Source organism: Oncorhynchus tshawytscha, linkage group LG12, assembly GCF_018296145.1.
Source record: "Oncorhynchus tshawytscha isolate Ot180627B linkage group LG12, Otsh_v2.0, whole genome shotgun sequence".
Lineage (NCBI taxonomy): Eukaryota > Metazoa > Chordata > Actinopteri > Salmoniformes > Salmonidae > Oncorhynchus > Oncorhynchus tshawytscha.
In genome coordinates this window covers 56,842,255-56,866,901 of record NC_056440.1, presented here as the reverse complement: position 1 = coordinate 56,866,901, position 24,647 = coordinate 56,842,255, and the positions used below count along the sequence as shown (strand labels likewise).

Genomic DNA, 24,647 nt, shown 5'->3' with positions numbered 1-24,647 from the left:
ATGATCATATGTATATATACAGTGGGGAGAACAAGTATGATACAATGCCGATTTTCCTACTTAAAGCATGTAGAGGTCTAATTTTTTATCATAGGTACACTTCAACTGTGAGAGACAGAATCTAAAACAAAAATCCAGAAAATCACATTGTATGATTTTTAAGTAATTAATTTGCATTTTATTGCATGACATATGTATTTGATCACCTACCAACCAGTTAGAATTCCAGCTCTCACAGACCTGTTCGTTTTTCTTTAAGAAGCCCTCTTGTTCTCCACTCATTACCTGTATTAACTGCATCTGTTTGAACTTGTTACTTGTATAAAAGACAACAGTCCACACAAACAGACTCCAACTTCTCCACAATGCCCAAGACCAGAGAGCTGTGTAAGGACATCAGGGATACAATTGTAGACTTGCACAAGGCAGGGTTAAGCTACAGGTCAATAGGCAAGCAGCTTGGTGAGAAGGCAACAACTGTAGGTGCAATTATTATGAAATTGAAGACATTCAAGATGACGGTCAATCACCCTCAGTCTGGGGCTCCATGCAAGATCTCACCTCATGGGGCATCAATGATCATGAGGAAGGTGAGGGATCAGCCCAGAACTACACAGCAGGACCTGTTCAATGACCTGGACCTGGTCAATGACCTGAAGAGAGCTGGGACCACAATCTCAAAGAAAACCATTAGTAACACACTACTCCGTCATGGATTAAAATCCTGCAGCGCACACAAGGTCCCCCTGCTCAAGCCAGCGCATGTCCAGGCCCGTCTGAAGTTTGCCAATGACCATCTGGGTGATCCAGAGGAGGAATGGGAGAAGGTCATGTGGTCTGATGAGACAAAAATAGAGCTTTTTGTCTCAACTCCACTCGCCGTGTTTGGAGGAAGGATGAGTACAACCCCAAAGAACACCATCTCAACCGTGAAGCATGGAGGTGGAAACATCATTCCTTGGGATGCTTTTCTGCAACGGGGACAGGACGACTGCACCGTATTGAGGGGAGGATGGATGGGGCCATGTATCGCGAGATCTTTGCCAACAACCTCCTTCCCTCAGTAAGAGCATTGAAGATGGGCCGTAGCTGGGTCTTCCAGCATGACAACAACCCGAAACACACAGCCAGGGCAACTAAGGAGTGGCTCCGTAAGAAGCATCTCAAGGTCCTGGAGTGGCCTAGCCAGTCTCCAGACCTGAATCCAATAGAAAATCTTTGGAGGGAGCTGAAAGTCCGTATTGCCCAGCGACAGCCCCGAAACCTGAAGGATCTGGAGAAGATCTGTATGGAGGAGTGGGCCAAAATCCCTGCTGCAGTGTGTGCAAACCTGGTCAAGAACTACAGGAAACGTATGATCTTTACAAACAGGTTTCTGTATCAAATATTAAGTTCTGCTTTTCTGATGTATCAAATACTTATGTCATGCAATAAAATGCAAATTACTTAAAAATCTTACAATTACATTTGTTTTAGATTCCGTTTCTCACAGTTGAAGTGTACCTATGATAAAAATTACAGACCTCTACATGCTTTGTAAGTAGGAAACAATTATCAAATACTAATAAATATACAAATAAAAAAATGCAATTTTCACTTATAAAATACACAATTAGTTCACCACTAGAGGGAAGGAATCCTAGACTGGAGATAAATGAATCATGGTAATTATGCCAGGCTGCACAGCTCCTTTCTAACCAAAGATGCTGAGGACTTTTACAAAACAAACTCCATTCGTTAATACTAATATTAGTGTAGCCCACAATCAAACAATGCTATAAATTCCTGAATCAAAACATGTAGGTAAACAGAATAAACAAACAGCCTTCTGACAAATATGGCTTTTTGGTAGTATTTTATTTATTGTCCAGAGATGAAATATTTCACTTCTTCCCCTTCATTTGAATCCTAATAAGTCTATACTGTGCCCTTTAAAGACAGATTGGTTTAACATACCTATAAAACAGGCAAAGCAATGTTATGTACCAGGGTAAGCCACTACACAGTATAAGAGCGGTGAAGGCATTGTATGTGAACAAATGTCTCTCCCAAAATGATCAACATTTAGTTCCAAATTCCACATCATGAATTCTGCAGTATTTGCATTTTTAATTATACAATCAATACTTTGTCCACTCAATCACAGACCCACAAACATTTCTCAAATGATCCCTTACATTTAAGCACATTATAGTAACTTTGGGTCAACAAACTATAGACAACCTATTGGAGCAATACTTGGTCATAATTCTGAGCAAACCCCCTTAGATGGAAATTGTTAGTCTATTTTACAAGCCTCAAAATAGGATTGGTTGAATGATATACCTTTTCCAAACTCATGACCTGTGAGCACGTTTCCTATTTTCAGCCCTTGGGCTGAAGCACAAAGCATTGGTAATCAACAAATAGGTTATCATAGAAAGCTTTAAAATCCAATTAAGTGCAAAGTGTCAAATTCAATATTGCAAATGTGCAGCAGTAAGTCAGGCAAATAAGGCAGAATTTCAGCATGAGCTTTTAGATCATATCTTCCTGCTTGCCGTTCCATCAGTGGCTTCTGTTGTGTCAAATGGCAGCATTAGAGCTTCTAAGATGTAAGTATGAGGAGAGGTTACTGCATACACCACCACATCACTGCCAATGAGGCAAGAAGGCCCAACAAGGGCTTGCCAGTGCCAATGGATGTGGCTCCATTGCATAGGTCACTGGTGCAACAATCGAAGGTAAATTTTGGTACAGATGGAAACATCTGGGCCAATCGATTGAAGTCGCAGTCAGAGACCTTGATGCACTGCCGAGTTGTCTGTCCCCCTGTGCCAAATAACATACGAGTTACAGGGTAATGCAGAGAAATGGGAGGATTTTCATAATTTGATTCAGATTACACATTTTACGGCACCTCTCTCAGCTAGGGTCAGGCAGGCATCCTCATCAACACGGCAGTCCTGTGTAGTTGTGCAGCTCCCAGTGTCATCCTTGCATTTGACACAGCGGATGGCAGAGCCTGAGAAAACCAGGTGAGACACTTAGCCCTTCACATGACTCAAATCATTCCACTTCCATTTTGATTAGCTACTGTGACTTGGTCAAATGTGAAATGCTCCATCCTTGATTGCGATACAGTTTTAGAAAACTTGAACTCAACTTGAATATCATCCAAAAATAACTTTACATATACAAATGTCCACTCATGTTTTTGTTTCGGAAGCTTTTGTTTCCTCCTGAGTTTTCATTAGCTCAGGAAGTGCAATGCAAAATACTTCTGTGAGAATCTGTTAAAACGGCACACAGTAAATATATATTTTTGTATTTGTAAAATCATTTTTGGGTGCTATGAACGTAGAGTGCGGTTTCCAAAAATGTATTGTATGCAGTGATTAACGGTTAGACAGGGCATTGTAAATGTGAACCATGTGGCTATATGACCTTCAATATTCAAGTGCAAGGCGAGACGCAACAGTATCAAAGAAGCAACTTTAATAGCAGAAAAATTATTACTTACCCAATCCAAATATTGCAAAACAGAACACTAAGCACATCCCAGGATAATTATTCATGATTTGGATTTCTGCTGACTGTCACGTCTGGATAAAAAGAGACAAGAATCATTTAAAGCTATAATCCCTAGCTGCTAAATCCATTTTTGGGCTTGTAAATTAATGATATATACCCATTAATTTTTGAAGAATAACTTCAATGCCTCAAGTTTATTTCAACTGTTGTATCCCATCAAAGCCCAAAATATAAACTTGTTTTAATCTAATGTATAGCCTCAAAACATGGTTAAAACTATCATTTTGATAGCAGTTTATGAATTAGTTACATTTCTCCAGGCCCATCCCTCAGCGTTTTACCAAAACAGGGTGATTTATTGTTTCAATGAAGGACTGGCTTTAACTAGTGATGGGGGTAAAAACCTATACAGTTACATATCGGGATATGTTTGATGCTATATCATATCGACAATATCGCAATATACAGTTTGCGCTAGTTGGCTGTACCTACACCAACACTCCTGTTAATCTTTCATAGTTTGTTCTCCATCTTTTTAAAATAGGGAGCCTTTGTTTTCAGCACTTGTATTTCCCTGACTGATCCAAACTAGTTCTCATGGCTCTCTTGTCCCTAGGCAGCAGACATATGGGGAGATATGTTTGAAACATCGAATCACAATACATATATTGGCACCGGCTAAGTAGTGTGACAATGGGTGCGTTCGTAAAGTCACTCTGGCAATCTACTCCGATTTCAGAGCACTCTCGTCTGAATATGCCAGAGCGCAGAATAACTGATGAATTTACAAAAGCTCAACACCCGTTGAATAAAACCGGTGTAGGTAAACGTTGGCCAAAAAAAGCGTAATTAAATTGTTGCCGGCAGCAAAGTTGCAGTCACCAACGCTCTGGATAACATGAAAACAGCACAACCAGCTCTGCAAGGGCGAGTAAAATGGTCAGAGTGAGGTGTTCTCTCATTTGTGTCTGGAAGTAGCTAGCCAACGTTAGCCAATTAGCTCGGGTGCTTGACTGCCGTTGAGGTCAGAACGGTCGGATCAACCCTACTCATCGGCCATGCTCCTAGGGCAAAACTCTAAATCTACGAATGGACAATGTGACAACGCTCTGAATTTACGAACGCACAGTTCTGGCACTTCATATTTAATTTACGAACACACCCAATCGTGAGATCACTGGCAAATCACATGACTAGGTAAAATCCAATGACACCACTTTCCGGATTACGTCCAAACGCATTCCTCAATGAAAGACATGACACATTTTTAAACAATGCTTTTTTTCCTGATAAAAATGAGTTCATTGCATCCGCCGTGGAGCCCAGTTTCATAATATTACCATATGTCCAAGCTGCCTGCCATAGTTTAAGTAATCACGAAAAAACCCCACCTTATTTTAAGGCCTTTTTCACGCTGCCATCTCCTATTAGTTAAGGCCTTCAGAACGTTCTATTCCCAGTTTACTGTTCTACTTCACAATGCTTGCTTTGCTATTGTTGGCAATGAGACCTACCCACGTTGTTTGTAGTTAAAATGTAAAACAAATTACTAATGGAATTTCCTATAGGGAAATCTAGGTATGTCGGTCTCTCGCAATGTGTATATTTAGATTTTTTTGTTGAAATTTTAATCATGAGAATCCCCTCTAATTATTTAAGGCTGGGCAGTGTATTACGCTGTCAAACGCTAGACCATAAAGTGTCAGATGTTGCCATTTGCTAACTACTTCTCGTTATGCAGACATAAATAAGCACACCACTGAGGTGTGGATGTTTACTTTCTACACAAATTGGTATTATTTAGTTTCGTCCTAAGAACAGATTGTAGTGGTAAAATAAAAAGGATACATATTTTGGTGCCATTTAGGTTAAATGAAATTCTATGCATCACTCCAGTCAAAACAGGGTCTGCGAACGTTCCATTCGTTTGCTATGGGTTAGTGTTCCAGCTTGGCCAACGTTATTTTGCCATTTTCCAGCTGTATCTCTCTATATGCATCTGCCATGGCTTTGGTTTACTAATTACCGTGTTGGTCAGGTTACTGTGATGTCCAGACTTGGTCAACTGGCAGGACTAAGGTTACGTTAGCTACAGTAGCTAAAGCTATGCTAGATAGCCAACCACACCACATTAACTCAAATAGTTACGTTAGTTCATACAGTGAACATTTTTAAGGAAATAGGTCTTGACTTACCCTGATTCCTCGAACAACGAAAGCAAAATGGCAAGCAAGTGCTTAGGAACTCAGACATATCAACCATGGCCCCTCCCTTTCAGAAAAATAAACTGCCGACTGCTGGGGAACGTAGTTTGTGATGACACCAACCTATTAAGTAAATTCAGTATTATTTAAGGTGTGGTGTTATATTCAGGGTACAACAATTTACATTTCATAATACTGTATGACGAAGCATTAATAATTTAATGACTGATTAATTCCTTAATTCCAAATACAGCCTGGTTCGAATCCAGGCTGTATCACAACCGGCCGTGATGGGGAGTCTCATAAGGCGGCGCACAATTGGCCCAGCGTCGTCTGGGTTTGGCTGGTGTAGGCCATCATTGTAAATAAGAATTTGTTCTTAACTGACTTGCCTAGTTAAATAAAGGTTAGATTTTTTTTAAATACAATAATTAATCGACACATGACATGAGAGATACCAAGTTGGAGGTTGAAGTGCATTTCAAAATGGCCAACTATTTGAACTGAAACTCTTATCTTCAGGTAGACTAACTGATTACCCCACAACTGCCTATACCGGTTTGTTTCAGAAAATGAATGTCAGGGCAAAATTTAACACCTGGGTTTAACAATGCATACTTGGAATGTGCTATATTCATTGGAATAGATAACTAAATGAACTGAATTGAGAACTGTAATACAGTTGTCATAGACTGAATGCTAGTCATAAGTAAGACCAACTTACTGCACCCTACTTTACATTAGTTATCATGACATGAATGGGTGAAATGAGGCTATTGGTTTACACCAGTAGGCCAACACAACTCAACAGATGAACAAAGGAACATTGGTCAGGCTACAAGAGGCCACTTTTTTATTATTTAAAAAAAATCTTTATAGGCAAGTCAGTTATAATACATAACAGCACACATCTTCCTGGCAACATTGTCAAATATAAAACATCTCTCTGAAAAAAACTGAATTTGCTCTGCTAAGCCAGGGTATTTTCATGTCCAGTTACATACAGTTGAAGTTTACATACACCTTAGCCAAATACATTTAAAATCAGTTTCTCACAATTCCTGACATTTAATCCTAGTAAAAATCCCCTGTCATAGGTCAGTTAGAACCACCACTTTATTTTAAGAATGTGAAATGTCAGAATAATAGTAAAGAGAGAATGATTTATTTCAGCTTTTATTACTTTCATCACATTCCCAGTGGGTCAGAAGTTTAGACACTCAATTAGTATTTGGTAGCATTGCCTTTAAATTGTTTAACTTGGGTCAAACGTTTCAGGTAGCCTTCCACAATAAGTTGGGTGAATTTTGGCCCATTCCTCCTGACAGAGCTGGTGTAACTGAGTCAGGTTTGTAGTTCTCCTTGCTCGCACACGCTTTTCAGTTCTGCCCACAGATTTTCAATAGGATTGAGGTCAGGGCTTTGTGACGGCCACTCAAATACCTCGACTTTGTTGTCCTTAAGCCATTTTGCAACAACTTTGGAGGTACATTTGGAAGACCCATTTGCGACCAAGCATTAACTTCCCGACTGATGTCGTGAGACGTTGCTTCAATACATCCACATAATTGTCCTTCCTCAATATGCTATCTATTTTGTGAAGTGCACCAGTCCCTCCTGCAGCAAAGCACCCCCATGCTTCACGGTTGGGATGTTCTTTAAAAGCCTCTCCCTTTTTCCTCCAAACATAACAATGGTCATTATGGCCAAACAGTTCTATTTTTGTTTCATCTGACATTTCTTCAAAAAGTACGACCTTTGTCCCCATGTGCAGTTGCAAACCGTTGGACTGGCTTTTTTTATGGTGGTTTTGGAGCAGTGGCTTCTTCCTTGCTGAGCGGCCTTTCAGGTTGCGTTTCGATATTGGCCTAATTTTACTGTGGATAAAGATACTTTTGAACCCTTTTCCTCCAGCATCTTCACAAGGTCCTTTGCTGTTGTTCTGGGATTGATTTGCACTTTTCGCACCAAAGTACGTTCATCTCTAGGAGACAGAACGCGTCTCCTTCCTGAGTGGTATGATGGCTGCGTGGTCCCATGGTGTTTATTCTTGCGTACTATTGTTTGTACAGATGAACGTGGTACCTTCAGGCGTTTGGAAATTGCTTCCAAGGATGAACCAAACTTGTGGAGGTCTACAATTTTTTGTTTTCTAAGGTCTTGGCTGGTTTCTTTGGATTGTCTCATGACGTCAAGCAAAGAGGCACTGAGTTTGAAAGTAGGCCTTGAAATACATCCACAGGTACACCTCAAATGATGTCAATTAGCCTATCAGAAGCTTCTAAAGCCATGACATTTTCTGGAATTTTTCAAGCTGTTTAAAGGCACAGTCAACTTAGTGTATGTAAACTTCTGACCAACTGGAATTGTGATACAGGGAATTATAAGTGAAATAATCTGTCTGTAAACAATTGTTGGAAAAATTACTTGTGACATGCACAAAGTAGATGTCCTAACCGACTTGCCAAAACTATAGTTTGTTGACAAGAAACTTGTGGAGTGGTTGAAAAACAAGTTTTAATGACTCCAACCTAAGTGTATGTAAACTTCCGACTTCAACTGTACATGCTGAGATGAGTGATACACTTGTGCTCAAAGCTGAGATAATGTCCATCTAATGACCTGAAATTGGAAAGCATTATAAAACATAATATACACTTCCCGCCGTATTTACTTACAGTCAAGCAACATTTTTTAAATGTGGCTCTATACTCCAGAATGTTTTATTTAAGATCATACGTTTAATATGAGGCGACAGCACAGAATGTCACTTTTTATTTTAATACATCTCTTTGACTGTTTAGAAATGAAATAACTTTATACATCTTTTTTTTTAAATTCACTTTTATTGTATCAAAGTAGTCAATAGTTTAGTATTTGGTCCCATATTCCTAGCATGCAATGAATACATCAAGCTTGTGATGACATAGTCATATGAAAAAGTTTGGGCACCCCTGACAATTTCCATGATTTCCATTTATAAAAAATTGGGTGTTTGGATCAACACTTTCATTTTGATCTATCAAATAACTGATGGACACAGTAATATTTCAGTAGTGAAATTAGGTTTATTGAATTAACAGAAAATGTGCAATATGCATCAAAACAAAATTAGACAGGTGCATAAATTTGGGCACCCCAATAGAAAAGTCACAAATATTTAGTAGAGCCTCCTTTTGCGAAAATAACAGCCTCTAGACACTTCCCATAGCCTCTAATGAGTGTCTGGATTCTGGATGAAGGTTGCAAGTTCAAACCCCCGAGCTGACAAGGTACAAATCTGTCGTTAACTGCCCCTGAACAGGCAGTTAACCCACTGTTCCTAGGCGGTCATTGAAAATAAGAATTTGTTCTTAACTGACTTGCCTAGTTAAATAAAAGGTAAAATACATTTTGGACCATTCCTCCAGCCCCGGCGTAACTTCAACTTTGTGACTGATTCTTCAACATTTTCCCAAGAATCTGCTGATATTGAGTGGAATCCATGCAACCCTCAACTTTAACAAGATTCCCAGTACCGGAACTGGCCACACAGCCCCACAGCATGATGGAACCCCCACCAAATTTTACTGTGGGTAGCAAGTGTTTTTCTTGGAACGCTGTGTTCTTTTGCTGCCATGCATAACGTCCCTTGTTATGACCAAATAACTCAAATCTTTGTTTCATCAGTCCACAGCATCTCATTCCAAAATGAAGCTGGCTTGTCCAAATGTGCGTTTGCATATCTCAAGCAACACTGTGGCGTGTGTACAGAAAAGGCTTCATCCGCATCACTCTCCCATACAGCTTCTCCTTGTGCAAAGTACGTTGAATTGTTGAACGATGCACAGTGACACCATCTGCAGCAAGATGATGTTGTAGGTCTTTGGAGGTGGTCTGTGGGCTGTTTTTGACCGTTCTCACCATCCTTCGCCTCTCCGATATTTTACTTGGCCTGCCACTTCTGGCCTTAACAAGAACTGTGCCGGTGGTCTTCCATTTCCTCACTATGTTCCACAGTGGACACTGACAGCTTAAATCTCTGCAATAGCTTTTTGTAGCCTTCCTCTAAACCATAATGTTGAACAATCTTTGTTTTCAGGTCATTTGAGAGTTGTTTTGAGCCCCCCATGTTGCCACTCTTCAGAGAGTCAGAGAACAACTTGCAATTGGCCACCTTAAATACCTTTTCTCATGATTGGATGCACTTGTCTATGAAGTTCAAGGCTTAATGAGCTCACCAAACCAATTGTGTGTTCCAATTAATCAGTGCTAAGTAGTTACAGGTATTCAAATCAACAGAATGACAAGGGTGCCCACATTTTTGCATTGCCTATTTTTCACATCTGATTTAATTTCATACAACTTAATATTGCTACACTAAAAATCTTTGTCTGGACAATACCCCAGTACTCAGCTTTTATTAGAAAATGAATGGCATGCCACTGATCATTTTCTGTGACGACAGAGTAAATTATTATGCAGCCTCAGAGGGGTGGCCAAACATTTTCATACGACTGTACGTACTTGTTGGATGTGTTTCAGATTACCTTTCACCCAATAGGAACTGAATAGTGAATAATGTATTGTCATTTTGGAGTCACGTTTATTGTAAATAATAGATGTTTCAGAACACTACATTAATGTGGATGCTTCCATGATTGTGAATAATTATGTATGAATCGTGAATAATAAAGACCACGAAAGTTACAGAAGAACAAAGTTCATACCCCTGCAAAAATGCTAACCTCCTCTGTTAATGGTAATTGTGAGAGGGGGGCGTTTTGGGGGTATTATCTTTGTTCCTTTAACTTTCTCTCTCTCGTTCTTCCTCTGTAAATTCTTTGAATTTGTCCAGACTTATGAGGGAAAAAAACAAATAAGTGAACTAGATACAATGCCTTCAAAAAGTATTCATACACCTTGACTTGTTAAAAAAAATGTTTTGTTACAGCCTGAATTCAAAATGGATTAAATATATTTCTCACCCATTTACACACAATAACCCAGTGAAAACACGTGTTTAGACATTTTTGCAAATGTATTGAAAAGGAAATACATTTACATACGTATTCACAGTCCTGAGTTAATACATGTTAAAATCACTAGTGTTTGTACAGATGAACGTGGTCCCTTCAGGCGTTTGGAAAAAAAATTCTGAGTTCTTGGCTGATTTGATCTTCCCATGATGTCAAGCAAATAGTGTAGGGGGTGGGTCCCAAAGACAGTCAACTTAGTGTATGTAAACTTCTGACCCACTGGAATTGTGATTACATTTAATTATAAGTGAAATAATCTGTCAAAACAATTGTTGGAAAAATTACTTGTGTCATGCACAAAGTAGATGTCCTAACTGACTTGCCAAAACTATAGTTTGTTAACAAGATATTTGTGGAGTGGTTGAAAGATGAGTTTTAATGACTCCAACCTAAGTATGTAAACTTCTGACTTCAACTGTATGATGAAAATTACATTTACTAATCCGTTAGCTGCAAATCATTCTTAGATCGTAACAGGTTTTTGTCCACTGCTACCAAAAGGAGACAACTGAGAATGAAACATTACGCTAAGTCCACAGAATCATCTCTAGTCTAGTCACCTCCTCCACATTAGCATTGGTGATCTTCCAATAACGACAAGCATTCTCAGGGAGGGCATCATTTGCCATTTCAATCCTGAGGGTAAAATGTAATGTATAAGGTTAGGGAAGTTATGACAGCTGTATTATGATCCATTTACCCATATCATTTTAATCATTATCAGCTGAAATCAGTAGAGGAAATAGTGGTACCTGATCCGGTAGGTGAAGAAAAAATGTGGAGGATCCACTGAGCTGAGCTCCGGTAAGAATGAGGTAGACACTGAAACAGTAATATCCCGTGGCGGAAACACACTGCTTATCATGGACGTACCTGTGAATAGGGACAAAGCTTAAACCTTCAAAATCCTTTGGAAGCCTTGATTTGAATGCATGTTAACTACATATTAGTGGTGTCCCCACCAAAAAAAAAAAAAACTTGGTCGACCAAGAGTTGTCTCTTTGAAAAAAAATGTAAACATTATTTTTCCATATATAGACACATCCTATGTGTTTTAATCAAATCAACTACAGTGCATTCGGAAAGTATTCAGACCCCTTGACTTTTTCTACATTTTGTTACTTCTAGACTTCTAAAAATGATAAAATAAGATTTTTTCCTCAATCTACACACAATACCCCATGACAAAGCAAAAAGAAACAGGTTTAGACATTTTAGTAAATGTATTAAATAACAAATACCTTATTTACATAACTATTCAGACCTTTTGATATGAGACTCAAAATTGAGCTCAGGAGTATCCTGTTTCCATTGATCATTCTTGAGATGTTTCTATAACTTGATTGGAGTCAACCTGTGGTAAATTAAATTGATTGGACATGATTTGGAAAAGGCACACACCTGTCTATACAAGGTCCTACAGTTGACAGTGCATGTCAGATCAAAAACCAAGCCACGAGGTCAAAGGAATTGTCCATAGATCTCCGAGACAGGACTGTGTCGAGGCACAGATCTGGGGAAGTGTACCAAAAACGTTCTGCCGCATTGAAGGTCCCCAAGAACACAGTGGCTTCCATCACTCTTAAATGGAATAAGTTTTGAACAAGCTGGCCGCTTGGCCAAAATTAGCAATTGGGGGAGAAGGGAGGTGACCAAGAACTCAATGGTCACTCTAACAGAGTTCCAGTGTTCCTCTGTGGAGATGGGAGAACCTTCCAGAAGGACAACCATCTCTGCAGCACTCCACCAATCAGGCCTTTATGGTAGTGTAGCCAGGGGTTCAGCCTAAGTAAGTTACAGTATTAAGACTAAACAGGATTCGCTCTTAGACCTTCAGCTCAATGGCGGTTATACAAGGCTGCTACACTAAGCCTATAAATGATGACATTACTGATCCAAGATGGCGTAGCAGTCAGACATCTTTGTTCTTTGTCTTGTATATGTCCCATGTATATATATTTATATGTTTTATATTTTTCTAAACCTCAACTTCAAAATACTCTCCTGCAACCCACCTCACCCAATGTGGTGTGGATCTGTCTCTTCTAAATTATTCGTATTGTGGGATTCTGTATTTTACATTATAGCCATTACCATATATATATATATGATTAAATATTATCTGATGTTGGCTGTGTGAGGTATCTGCATTGTGCACTAGAGCATCATCATGAGATTAAACAACTGCTTGCTACATCTACTTGCCTGTTTGTGCGTGTGTGACAAGAACTGAGTAATATGGTGTGACCTGCATGTTGCAAAACTGTAGATAACAGCCCAGCAGATGCTTTGTCCCTGTGTTTGTATGTAAGAATATTGAGCACATGGTGTGACTTGCTGTATCTTACAAAGTTGTGGTTAATTAGGTATAGGGAGGGGTGGTCATCACGAGGTTTAACCGAGATGGAAAAATACTGAACAACACAATAGCAGGAACTGAGCAACTGTTATAACTAGGCTGCGATACCAGAACAGTAAGAATCTATACATCAACGGAGGGAGGACTCCAAGAAGTGGGGACCCACCTGAGTGCCTGCAATAGGCTGAGCAAGTCTAAACCACGCTCAGCCACTACTGTGATAGGTTGGAACAATGTCTATCACAGTATAAGAACACTGTTTACGTACATCCTGTCAGTTCCCTGTTCTGCCCTGCGTGGTATTACAGTGAGCCCGTATATACGAAAGTTGCATTTGCCATTTATTACTTAGCTAATAAAAAATACATAGTATACAATCGGTGACTCATTGTTATATTTATCCTGATACCAGATTCGAATTTACGCAACTCTAACAGTATCCACCTCCGAACCGGTATTCCCCAACAGAAGCTAGCCAGCTAACTAGCTAACAGTCAGCTAACCACTGCTAGCGGTCATCAGCTAACCTTTAGCTCAGAAAGCTCTCGCCAGTTTGTACAACACGATTCAAAAGAGCATACCGGACCTTTTTTCTCTCCATATCCCCAGTATCCTACCGCAAGCTCTGAACCTCTTCACCTGGATCACCACAGCTAGCTAGCTGCAATCCGAGTGACTATTCCTGGTTTAAAAATTCTTAGGGATAGGGGGCAGTATTTTCACGTCCGGATGAAAAGCGTGCCCAAAGTAAACTGCCTGTTACTCAGGGCCAGAAGCTAGGATATGCATATAATTAGTATATTTGGATAGAAAACACTGTTAGAATAATGTCTGTGAGTATAACAGAACTGATTTGGCAGGCGAAACCCCGAGCACAATCCATCCAGGGAAAAAAGTTTGAGGTCATGGTGTTTTCCAATGCTTTTCTATGGGAAACCTGATTTATTAGGGCCCAGATTGCAGTTTGTGGTGGTTAATTTCCTTACTATCAAATGAGGAGAGACAAACTTATCACACAAGCCAGTTATACTTAAAACTAAATCTTTAATAATAAGAGCAAAAATAGCAATAATTCTCAATGATTCACCATTTCTAATGATCCGTTGAGAGTGATAAATAAAAGTACAAAGGTCTTTTATAGCCAAGATACACCCCTTTTCAACCTACATGACAAACAACAGATACATAGCATGGTCACAAGGTTAAGACTCCAAACTAGAACCATCTCTCCCTGGTACGGTATAGAGCAGAAACATTAACTCATGTTCTCTGGAATGCGCTTTAGGTTTTATCACCCAAAGACAACGTAAATCTCCTCTGTCCGTGTTCTCATAGAGGCCCATCCTCAGTAGAAGACACACACAATGGTTAACCAAATACTCTATTATGTTGAATAAAACAACCATTATAATGCAAGACAAACATTATAACATAATCTTGCAATTTCCCTGACAAGTTCCTATGGCTTCCACTAGATGTCAAAAGTCTTTAGAAATTGTTCAATGTTTTTCTTTTGAAAAATGAAGTAGTGCTATTCTTTCTACGTGTCACTCAGAAGGTCTCTAGAATTTTGTTGCGCGTGAACAGGAGCGCGCTCAGTGTTGTTTTTCTTCGGTATTGGAAACTGTTGATCACGTCTTAAATTTGATAGATTATTTACATTTTAGGACACCTGAGGTTGGATTAGGAACGTTGTTTGAAATGTTTGGACAAAGTTCACAGGTAACTTATTATTATAACTACTTTGTAGTCATGTTGGAACTGGTGTATTTTTTAATCAAACACGCCAAATAAATTGACATTTTGGGGATATAAAGAAGGAAATTATCGAACAAAACGACCATTCATTGTGTCACAGACATTTGAGATTGCAAAAAGATGAAGATCTTCAAAAAGGCATTTATTATATGGCTATTTCTGACTTTCGTGTTGCACCTGCCTGGCTGAAATATGTTTTTCATGATTTTGTATGCGGGGCGCTGTCCTCCGATAATTGCATGGTGTGCATTCACCGTAAAGCCTTTTTGAAATCTGACACAGCGGCTGGAATAACAAATTAAGATTGATTTTGATGTATTACAGACATTTTCATGAATGTTGAATATTTATATTTCTGTAGTTTGAATTTGGCGCTCTGCAATTTCACTGGATGTTGTCAAATCTATCCCGCTAACGGGATTCGAGCTTAAGGGATCCCTAAGAGGTTTTAAAGTCACGTTCCTGTCCCGAAGCTAGCACCAGTCAGCCTGGAGCTAGCCCATGCTAGGCCCATATCCCGGCTAGCAGAAGAAGCCCAACAGCGACTCCTGGGCTATAATACCCTTTTTGCCAACTGGCCCGGACCCCCTTCTACTGCCGGTACGGGGCATGGAACCCCGCCGATCCTTCACGACTGGACTACCGACGAAAGCTGCTCAAATTGGCTCTGCGGCTAGAACTGCCAAAGGGGGCGGAGTTGCAATCTACTGCAGAGAGAGCCTCAATCTACTGCCCCTCTACTTTTAAAAATCCACCTTTCCAGAAACAAGTCTCTCACCGTTGCCGCTTGCTATAGGCCACCCTCTGCCCCCTGCTGTGCCTTGGACACCATATGTGAACTGATTGCCCCCCTATCTATCTTCAGAGCTCATGCTGCTAGGTGACCTAAACTGGGACATGCTTAAGACCCCGGGCCATCCTACAATATAAACTTGATGCCCTCAATCTCACACAAATTATCAATGAACCCACCAGGTACAACCCCAAATCTGTTAACACAGGCACCCGCATAGATATCATCCTCCCCAACTTGCCCTCCAAATATACCTCTGCTGTTTTCAACCAAGATCTCAGCAATCACTGCCTCATTGCCTGCATCCGTAATGAGTCCGTGGTCAAACGACCACCCCATCATTGTCAAACGCTCCCTAAAACACTTCAGCGAGCAGGCCTTTCTAATCGACCTGGTCCGGTTATCCTGGAAGGATATTGACCTCATCCCGTCAGTAGTGGATGCCTGGTCATTCTTTAAAATGCCTTCCTCCCCATCTTAAATAAGCATGTCCTATTCAAAAAATTTAGAACCAGGAACAGATTTAGCCCTTGGTTCTCTCTAGACCCAACTGCCCTTGACCAGCACAAAAACATCCTGTGGCGTTCTGCATTAGCATTGAATAGCCCCTGTGATATGCAACTTTTCAGGGACGTTAGGAACCAATACACACAGGCAGTTAGGAAAGCTAAGGCTAGCTTTTTCAAGCAGAAATTTGCAACTCAAAAAAGTCCTGAGACAATGTAAAGTCCATGGAGAGTAAGAGCACATCTTCCCAGCTGCCCACTGCACTGAGGCTAGGAAACACTGTCACCACCAATAAATCCACTATAATTGAGAATTTCAATAATAATTGTTCCATGGCTGGCCATGCTTTCCACCTGGCTACCCCTACCCGGTCAAAAGCCCTGCACTCCCCACAGCAACTCGCCCAAGCCTCCCCGATTTCTCCTTCACCCAAATCCAGATAGCTGATGTTCTGAAAGAGCTGCAAAATCTGGACCCCTACAAATAAGCCAGGCGAGACAATCTGGACCCTCTCTTTCGAAAATTATCTGCCGAAATCGTTGCAACCCCTATTACTAGCCTGTTTCAACCTTATGTCGTCTGAGATTCCCAAAGATTGGAAAGCTGCCGTGGTCATCCCCCTCTTCAAAGGGGGAGACACTCTAGACCCAAACTGCTACAGACCTATATCTATCCTACCCTGCCTTTCTAAGGTCTTCGAAAGCCAAGTTAACAAACAGATTACCGACCATTTCGAATCTCACCGTACGTTCGCCGCTATGCAATCTGGTTGCAGAGCTGGTCATGGGTTCACCCAGCCACGCTCAAAGTCCTAAATGATATCATAACTGCCATCGATAAGAGACATTACTGTGCAGCCGTATTCATCGACCTGGCCAAGGCTTTCGACGGCCAATCACCCGATTCTTATTGGCAGACAACTGCCTTGGTTTCTCAAATGATTGCCTCGCCTGGTTTACAAACTACTTCTCTGATAGAGTTCAATGTGTCAAATCGGTGTGTCCGGACCTCTGGCAGTCTCTATGGGGGTGCCACAGGGTTAAATTCTCGGGCCGACTCTTCTCTGTATACGTCAATGATGTCGCTCTTGCTGATTCTCTGATCCACCTCTATGCAGACGACACCATTCTGTATACTTCTGGCCCTTCGTTGGACACTGTTAGCTAACCTCCAGACGAGCTTCAATGCCATACAACTTTCCTTCCGTGGCCTCCAACTGCTCTTAAATGCAAGTAAAACTAAATGCATGCTCTTCAACTGATCACTGCCCGCACCTGCCCGCCAATCCAGCATCACTACTCTGGACGGCTCTGACTTAGAATATGTTGACAACTACAAATACTTAGGTGTCTGCTTAGACTGTAAACTCTCCTTCCAGACTCACATTAAGCATCTCCAATCCAAAATTAAATCTAGAATTGCCTTCCTATTTCGCAACAAAGCATCCTTCACTCATGCTGCCAAACATTGCCTTATCTTACCTCATTTGCACTCACTGCATATATACTTTTTGTTTTATTTTTTTCCTACTGTATGTTTGTTTATTCCATGTGTAACTCTGGGTTGTTGTATTTGTCGAACTGCTATGCTTTATCTTGGCCAGGTCGCAGATGCAAATGAGAACTTGTCCTCAACTAGCCTACCTGGTTAAATAAAGGTGAAATAAAAAATAAATTACTTATGATCATCATAATAACAACAACATCAAACATATGTAGTATTATTATAATAATATTCTGACAATTTGGAGTACTGTAGACACTAAATCGATTATAAATAATACAGGAGAGGCTGTTCTAACAAAATAAAGTGTAAAGCCTTTATTACAGCAAAGCAAAGATTTTAAAAAGCTGAATTTGTGAAATTGTTTACTTGACATGTCGTTGCATGGGGCGGCAGCGTAGGGTAGCTCTAACTAGTAACTGAAAGGTTGCAAGGTTAAATCCCCGAGCTGACAAGGTACAAATCTGTCCCTGAACAAATCTGCCCCTGAACAAGGCAGTTAACCCACTGTTCCTAGGCAGTCATTGAAAATAAGAACTTGTTCTTAACTGACTTGCCTAGTTAAATAAAGGTAAAATAAATAAATAAAAAAATAAAAAATTACACTTGGTGGTCATGGAATCAGTAGGCTATTAAACAGGCAACAGAAGCAGGATCTGTCTTATTTCTGTAGATAGAGGAGCAGCCAAAAGTTTGGACACACCTACTCAATCATTTTAATATGTAAAGAACAATTTTAGAATAATTGTTTAGACATCAAAACTATGAAATAACACATTTGGAATCATGTAGTAATGAGAAAAAAAAAGTTAAACAAATCAGAAAATATTTTATTTCAGAATCTTCAAAGTAGCCACCTTAAAAGCTTTGTACACTCTAGGCATTTTCTCAACCAGCTTCAAGGTAGTCACACCTGTTAATTGAAATGCATTACAGGTATCTTAATTTGTGTAATTTATTTCCTTCTTAATGCATTTGAGCCAATCAGTTGTGTTGTGACAAGGAAGGGTTGGTATACAGAAGACCAAGTCCATATTATGGCAAGAACAGCTCAAATGAGCAAAGAGAAACAACAGTCCATCATTACTTTAACACATGAAAGTCAGTCAATACGTAAAATTAAGAACTTTGAAAGTTTCTTCAAGTGCAGTCGCAAAAACCATCAAGCGCTATAATGACACTGGCTCTTATGAGGACCGCCACAGGAAAGAAAGACACAGTTACCTCTGCTCCAGAAGAAAAGTTGAATTACTGCAAAGAAACCACTACTAAAGGAAACTAATAATATGAAGACTTACTTGGGACAAGAAAAACGAGCAATTGACAGACCGGTGGAAATCTGTCCTTTTGTCTGATGAGTCCAAATTTGAGATTTTTGGATCCAACTGCTGTGTCTTTTTGAGACGCAGAGTAGGTGAACAGATGTCTGCATGTGTGGTTTCCACCGTGAAGCATGGAGGAGGTGGTGTGATGGTGCTTTGCTGGTGACACTGTCTGTGATTTATTTAGAATTCAAGGCACACTTAACCAGCATGGCTACCACAGCATTCTGCAGCGATAAGCCATCCCATCTGGTTTAGGCTTACTGTGACTATTATTTGTTTTTCAACAGGACAATGACCCAACACACCTCCAGGCTGTGTAAGGGCTATTTGATCAAGAAGGAGAGTGATGGAGTGCTGCATCAGATGACCAGCCCTCTCTACAAATCACCCGACCTCAACCCAATTGAGATGGTTAGAGATGAGTTGGACCACAGATGAAGGAAAAGCAGCCAACAAGTGCACAGCACATGCGGGAACACCTTCAAGACTGTTGGAAAAGCATTCCAAGTGAAGCTTGTTTGCGAGAAAGCCAAGAGTGTGCAAAGCTGTCATCAAGACAAATGATGGCTACTTTAAGATTCTCAAATATAAAATATATATTTTGATTTAACACTTTTTTGGTTACTACATGATTCCATATCTGTTATTTCATAGTTGTGATGCCTTCACTATTATTCTACAATGTAGAGAAAAAATAGATTTTTTTTTAACTTGAAAGAATAGGTGTCCTACATTTTGACTGGTACTGTATATATATATATATATATATAATATATATTTATTTATTTATTTGCCTGTGCTCGACTAAAGAAATCTCAGTCAGCCCTACTACATATTGTAGAGTATTGCCATCATGAGACAGAAACTATGACCTCCCTGCATGTGCCATTTAGGTATTCCAGAAAGGGAAAGTTAAATGGAGGTTACCTGGAGGTCTGATCCCAGATGATGGGGTCTTCTCCTGTTACCACATTATGGACGTACGAGGTAAACCACTCAGTAAAGCTGGACCCTAAGGTGAGAAATTAGAGTGAGAGGAAGAAAAATAATGAGTTAATGAGACACTGCATAAGTTCAAATCCATTTATGTTGAGGAACTAACATTGAATATCAACAAATATTATTTGAGCAAATAATCCAGACTTTCATTTTTTTTATTCCATTAATGAAGTGCTATGTTGCAATACAGCAGTTTATATTTCACATCTCCCATCATGCAGTGTCCACAACCTCAAGAATGGGAGCAATGCCAGAATCCTCTGTACCTTGAAGAATTCCTGGAATTACATAATAACCTAGTTGTTAAGCATCCAAATAAAAGTTGCTTTTAAGTTTGCTTAACTTGCAGTGAGATGTCGCCATGAAACATTTTCACACAACCTAACTGAATATTTTTATAATATATGTAATGTTAGAGTTGCGTAAATTCAAAGGATAAATATAACAATGAGTCACCGATTGTATACTATGTATTTTTTATTAGCTAAGTAATAAATGGCAAATGCAACTTTCGTATATACGGGCTCACTGTAATACCACGCAGGGCAGAACAGGGAACTGACAGGATGTACGTAAACAGTGTTCTTATACTATGATAGACATTGTTCCAACCCGTCTGTTGGCCGATCACAGTAGAGGCTGGGCGTGGTTTAAACTTGCTCAGCCTATCGCAGGCGCTCAGGCAGGTCCCCGCCTCTTGGCGTTTCTTGGAGTCCTCCCTCCATCGATGAAAAGATTCCTACTGTTCTGGTATCACCCCCTAGTTATAACAGTTGCTCAGTTCCTGCTATTGTGTTGTTCAGTATTTTTCCATCTCAGTTAAATCTCGTGATGACCACCCCTCCCTATGCCTGCTTAACCGCAACTTTGTAAGATACAGCAAGTCACACCATGTGCTCAATATTGTTACATACAAACACAAGGTCAAAGCATCTGCTGGGCTGTTATCTACAGTTTTGCAACATGCAGGTCACACCATGTTACTCAGTTCTTGTCACACACACAAACAGGCAAGTAGCAAGCAGTTGTTTAATCTCATAATGATGCTCCAGTGCACAAATGCAGATTCCTCACTCAACCAACAGATAATATTTAATCATATATATGCTAATGGCTATAAAAAATAAATCGAAAATCGTGCAGTCTGGTTTTCTTAATATAAGGAATGTGAAATTATTTTAACTTTTATTTTTGATACTTAAGTATATTTTAAATCAAAGACTTGTATACTTTTACTGGGTGACTTTTACGCAAGTCATTGTATATTAAGGTATCTTTACTTTAACTCAAGTATTACAATTGGGTACTTTTTCCACTACCGCCATTAGTTAATTTCCATTATTCAACATTTTCTCCTGCCTGTGGTGAGATACCAAAGCTAGAAAAGGGCTGCCCCCAGTGGCAAAGAGTTGTCCTTGCTCCAATTTATGAAATGTAAACACTGGAAGCTGTTTGCAATTGACGTGGTGAGAAAGCTAGAAAATGGCTCCCCCCCAGATGCAGTGAGTTGTATCTGTCAAAAATAACTTTCAGTATTTAGCTTTCGCCAAACACACTGGCTCCAGGTCATCTACAAGACTCTGCTAGGTAAAGTCCCCCCTTATCTCAGCTCGCTGGTCACCATAGCAGCACTCACCTGTAGCACGCGCTCCAGCAGGTATATCTCTCTGGTCACCTCCAAAACCAATTCTTCCTTTGGCCACCTCTCCTTCCAGTTCTCTGCTGCCAATGACTGGAACGAACTACAAAAATCTCTGAAACTGGAAACACTTATCTCCCTCACTAGCTTTAAGCACCAGCTGTCAGAGCAGCTCACAGATTACTGCACCTGTACATAGCCCATCTATAATTTAGCCCAAACAACTACCTCTTCCCCTACTGTATTTATTTATTTTGCACCCCATTATTTCTCTCTACTTTGCACATTCTTCTACTGCATATCTACCATTCCAGTGTTTTACTTGCTATATTGTATTTACTTCGCCACCATGGATTTTTTTGCCTTTAACCTCCCTTATCTCACCTCATTTGCTCACATTGTATATTGACTAATTTTTCTACTGTATTATTATGTTTGTTTTACTCCATGTGTAACTCTGTGTTGTTGTATGCGTCAAACTGCTTTGCTTTATCTTGGCCAGGTCGCAATTGTAAATGAGAACTTGTTCTCAACTTGCCTACCTGGTTAAATAAAGGTGAAATAATTGTTTTTAAATAAGTTATATAAAGCTCAAATTAAGGAGTTGTTTATCATTACTAAGCGATGCTACAGACTTTCTTATTATTTTCATCCATAACCTGTGTGTGAGAATAAAAGGCTGTCTCCCTGTTATAATGGGGGCGGGGGCTGGGGTCTCATATGGAAACTGACCGGGCAGTGGTAGAAGATCTCGCTGCGGTGCCCTCCACAGGGCCATGTATTGGCTGAGGCCTGTGTGGAAGCAGAAGGTGAGGGGCAAACACGGCCTCATGCCCTTGCGCTGCTTAAAGCCACCTGCTGCCGTTTCATTATCCAGCAGGTCCTCTGAGCGGTAGTGGTTAGACAGGGCCATGCTTCCCATTAAACTGAAAGAAAATAGGGGTAGGTAAAGTATACTTGTGGTAAAAAAAATGATGTACATTTGTTGGTGTAAATTCAACTTATTCAGCTCAGCAGCACAAAAACATTATCATAGCCAGGAACAACCAGCTTCTGCCCATTGTGTATCCGGTATGAGCACCGGTCGTCATTTGAAATCTTGCAACCCACCTGCACCTCAATGCCATCCAGCTCTTCCTTTGCTCCCTCTGCTCAGGGGAAATCATAAAATTGACTTTGGCAAACAAATCACTTTTTTTTTTTAAATTAAGTATGGATTTTCTATCCGTTACATTTGGAAACCATCAACATATTGGTTGAGGGTTTTATGATAATAAGGCCTAATTGTTCCATCGAACCATCTCACTGCTATCAAATCCCCTAGTGGTGATGTGTATGCCTTGTGGGGGCTTACCTTTGAGAGAGGCAATCATCCTGGGGTCAAGGTATCTCTTCAGGTCATCCCAGGCTTTATTCAGGGTGCCATAGTGATCAATGTAGTGACCCAAGTCAGTATAGAATTCGAGGAAGAGTTCCTTCCAGGTTTGAACATTTTTGGATTTTGTCAGACCTGCTCAACAACAAAATATTTGCTAAATAAAAAAACGTATCAATACTATTCAGTTTGCCAAATAAACACATTGAGTAATCAGTACAAACATTCCTGATTGATACATCAAATAGGAGATCAAAAGAATGTTGGTCAAAGCCATTTTGAATCTTTTATCATTTGAAACGTTTTTATGTGAATGTTTTGCTGTTACTCTTCACCACAAACCAGAGGAAGTGAACTACAACTCTACTCTTTGCTACAGACAAGATTCTAATACACAGGCTTTGAACTGTTCATATGCTGATGAGATCACATATCATACAGGGGAGAATCATTTGAGGGTTATAAAATAACGGACACGGATGAGCATTAGCTAGCTCGGACGCTAATAGCCTGGCAAATAAGTAGCTCTCAAGAACCCAAGGGGTAGACCAAAGGTGAATCGATATACTGTCAATATACATGTCTCTCCGCCCTAACAATGTCCACAAAGCGGCACGGCGGGCTGTGTTGCAGGGATGTAACTTAAATGTCTTATCAGTACACTACGTAACAACATAAGCTTTACCATCACTTCTATTCGATCAAATAAATCTCACGTAGCAAATAAGCCATTCGTTTTATTGTTGAACAAATTCGACACGCTCACTGACAAAAACTCCTTGCTTGGTGGGCTAAACGAAAGAATTAAAAAAAACACCTGCTGGATGGGAAAAGATTTTCAGCCGAGTTGGGTCTCTCTCTTCCTCTTTGGGTATATCCAGTTTACCCAAATAAGCCTCACCTAGCGATAAGGTTTTGGAAAGTTTTGGAACTTAACTTTCTTACTACCGAGAAAGAATCTTTCAAATACAAAATATACACTTAATATGCGCAGTTTTTTCATGTAAATTCATCTTATTCAGCTCAGCAGGACAAAAACATTTAGACAAACAATTATTTGGATTCAAGTACTATCATACCCAAGAAGGACCAGCTTCTGCACAGTGTGGCTGTTTTTCACGTGTTCCCTCCCTATAACTCACACTCTTCTTCGATTAGGTTTAACGGCGGTTGGCATCCAATATGTTGCATTACCGCCACCTACTAGACTGGAGTACAACTCCTTTATACTTTGTTTGAAAAATAAATAAAAATACCCTACCATCTAACTGTAAAAAATAACACCACCCTACTCCACTATTTAAATCTATTTAGTCCTACCTCATGCCAACAACCTGAAAGGATGGGACATCACCACTTAATACACAGGCTCCAAAGTGGCGCAGCGGTCTAAGTCACTGCATCTCATAGCTTGAAGCGTCACTACAGACCCTGAATCGAATCCAGGCTGTATCACAACCGGCCGTGATTGGGAGTCCCATAGGGCGACGCACAATTGACCTAGCGTTGTCAGGGTAGGCCGTCATTGTAGAAGTCTTTGCTAGGTAAAGCCCTGCCTTATCTCAGCTCACTGTTCACCATAGCAACACCCACCCATAGCACGTGCTCCAGCAGGTATATTGCACTTGTCATCCCCAAAGCCAACACTTACTTT

At 40.1% G+C, this 24,647-nt stretch overlaps 1 protein-coding gene and 1 pseudogene across 1 annotated transcript; both read right to left on the bottom strand.

Annotated features, from left to right (window-relative positions):
• Positions 1-1,840: 1,840 nt before the first annotated feature.
• LOC112232249 (CD59 glycoprotein) lies at positions 1,841-5,809 on the bottom strand. Its single transcript, XM_024399080.2, has 4 exons — positions 5,709-5,809; positions 3,503-3,584; positions 2,900-3,004; positions 1,841-2,811 (listed from the first exon to the last, which is right to left on the bottom strand). The coding sequence occupies exons 2-4, from the start codon at positions 3,555-3,557 to the stop codon at positions 2,612-2,614; spliced, it is 360 nt and encodes a 119-aa protein (XP_024254848.1). The 5' UTR covers positions 3,558-3,584; positions 5,709-5,809; the 3' UTR covers positions 1,841-2,611.
• Positions 5,810-11,043: 5,234 nt separating this feature from the next.
• On the bottom strand, positions 11,044-24,466 carry LOC112263512 (annotated as a pseudogene).
• Positions 24,467-24,647: the final 181 nt, after the last annotated feature.

Bases quoted from the DNA above. Each gene is read 5' to 3' on its own strand.
- LOC112232249 (XM_024399080.2), bottom strand. From the start codon at position 3,557: ATGAATAATTATCCTGGGATGTGCTTAGTGTTCTGTTTTGCAATATTT. The intron at 3,005-3,502 runs GTAAGTAATAAT...TGGTTTTCTCAG, and splicing joins TTTTGCAATATTTGGATTGG to GCTCTGCCATCCGCTGTGTC. The intron at 2,812-2,899 runs GTGCCGTAAAAT...TATTTGGCACAG, and splicing joins CCTGACCCTAGCTGAGAGAG to GGGGACAGACAACTCGGCAG.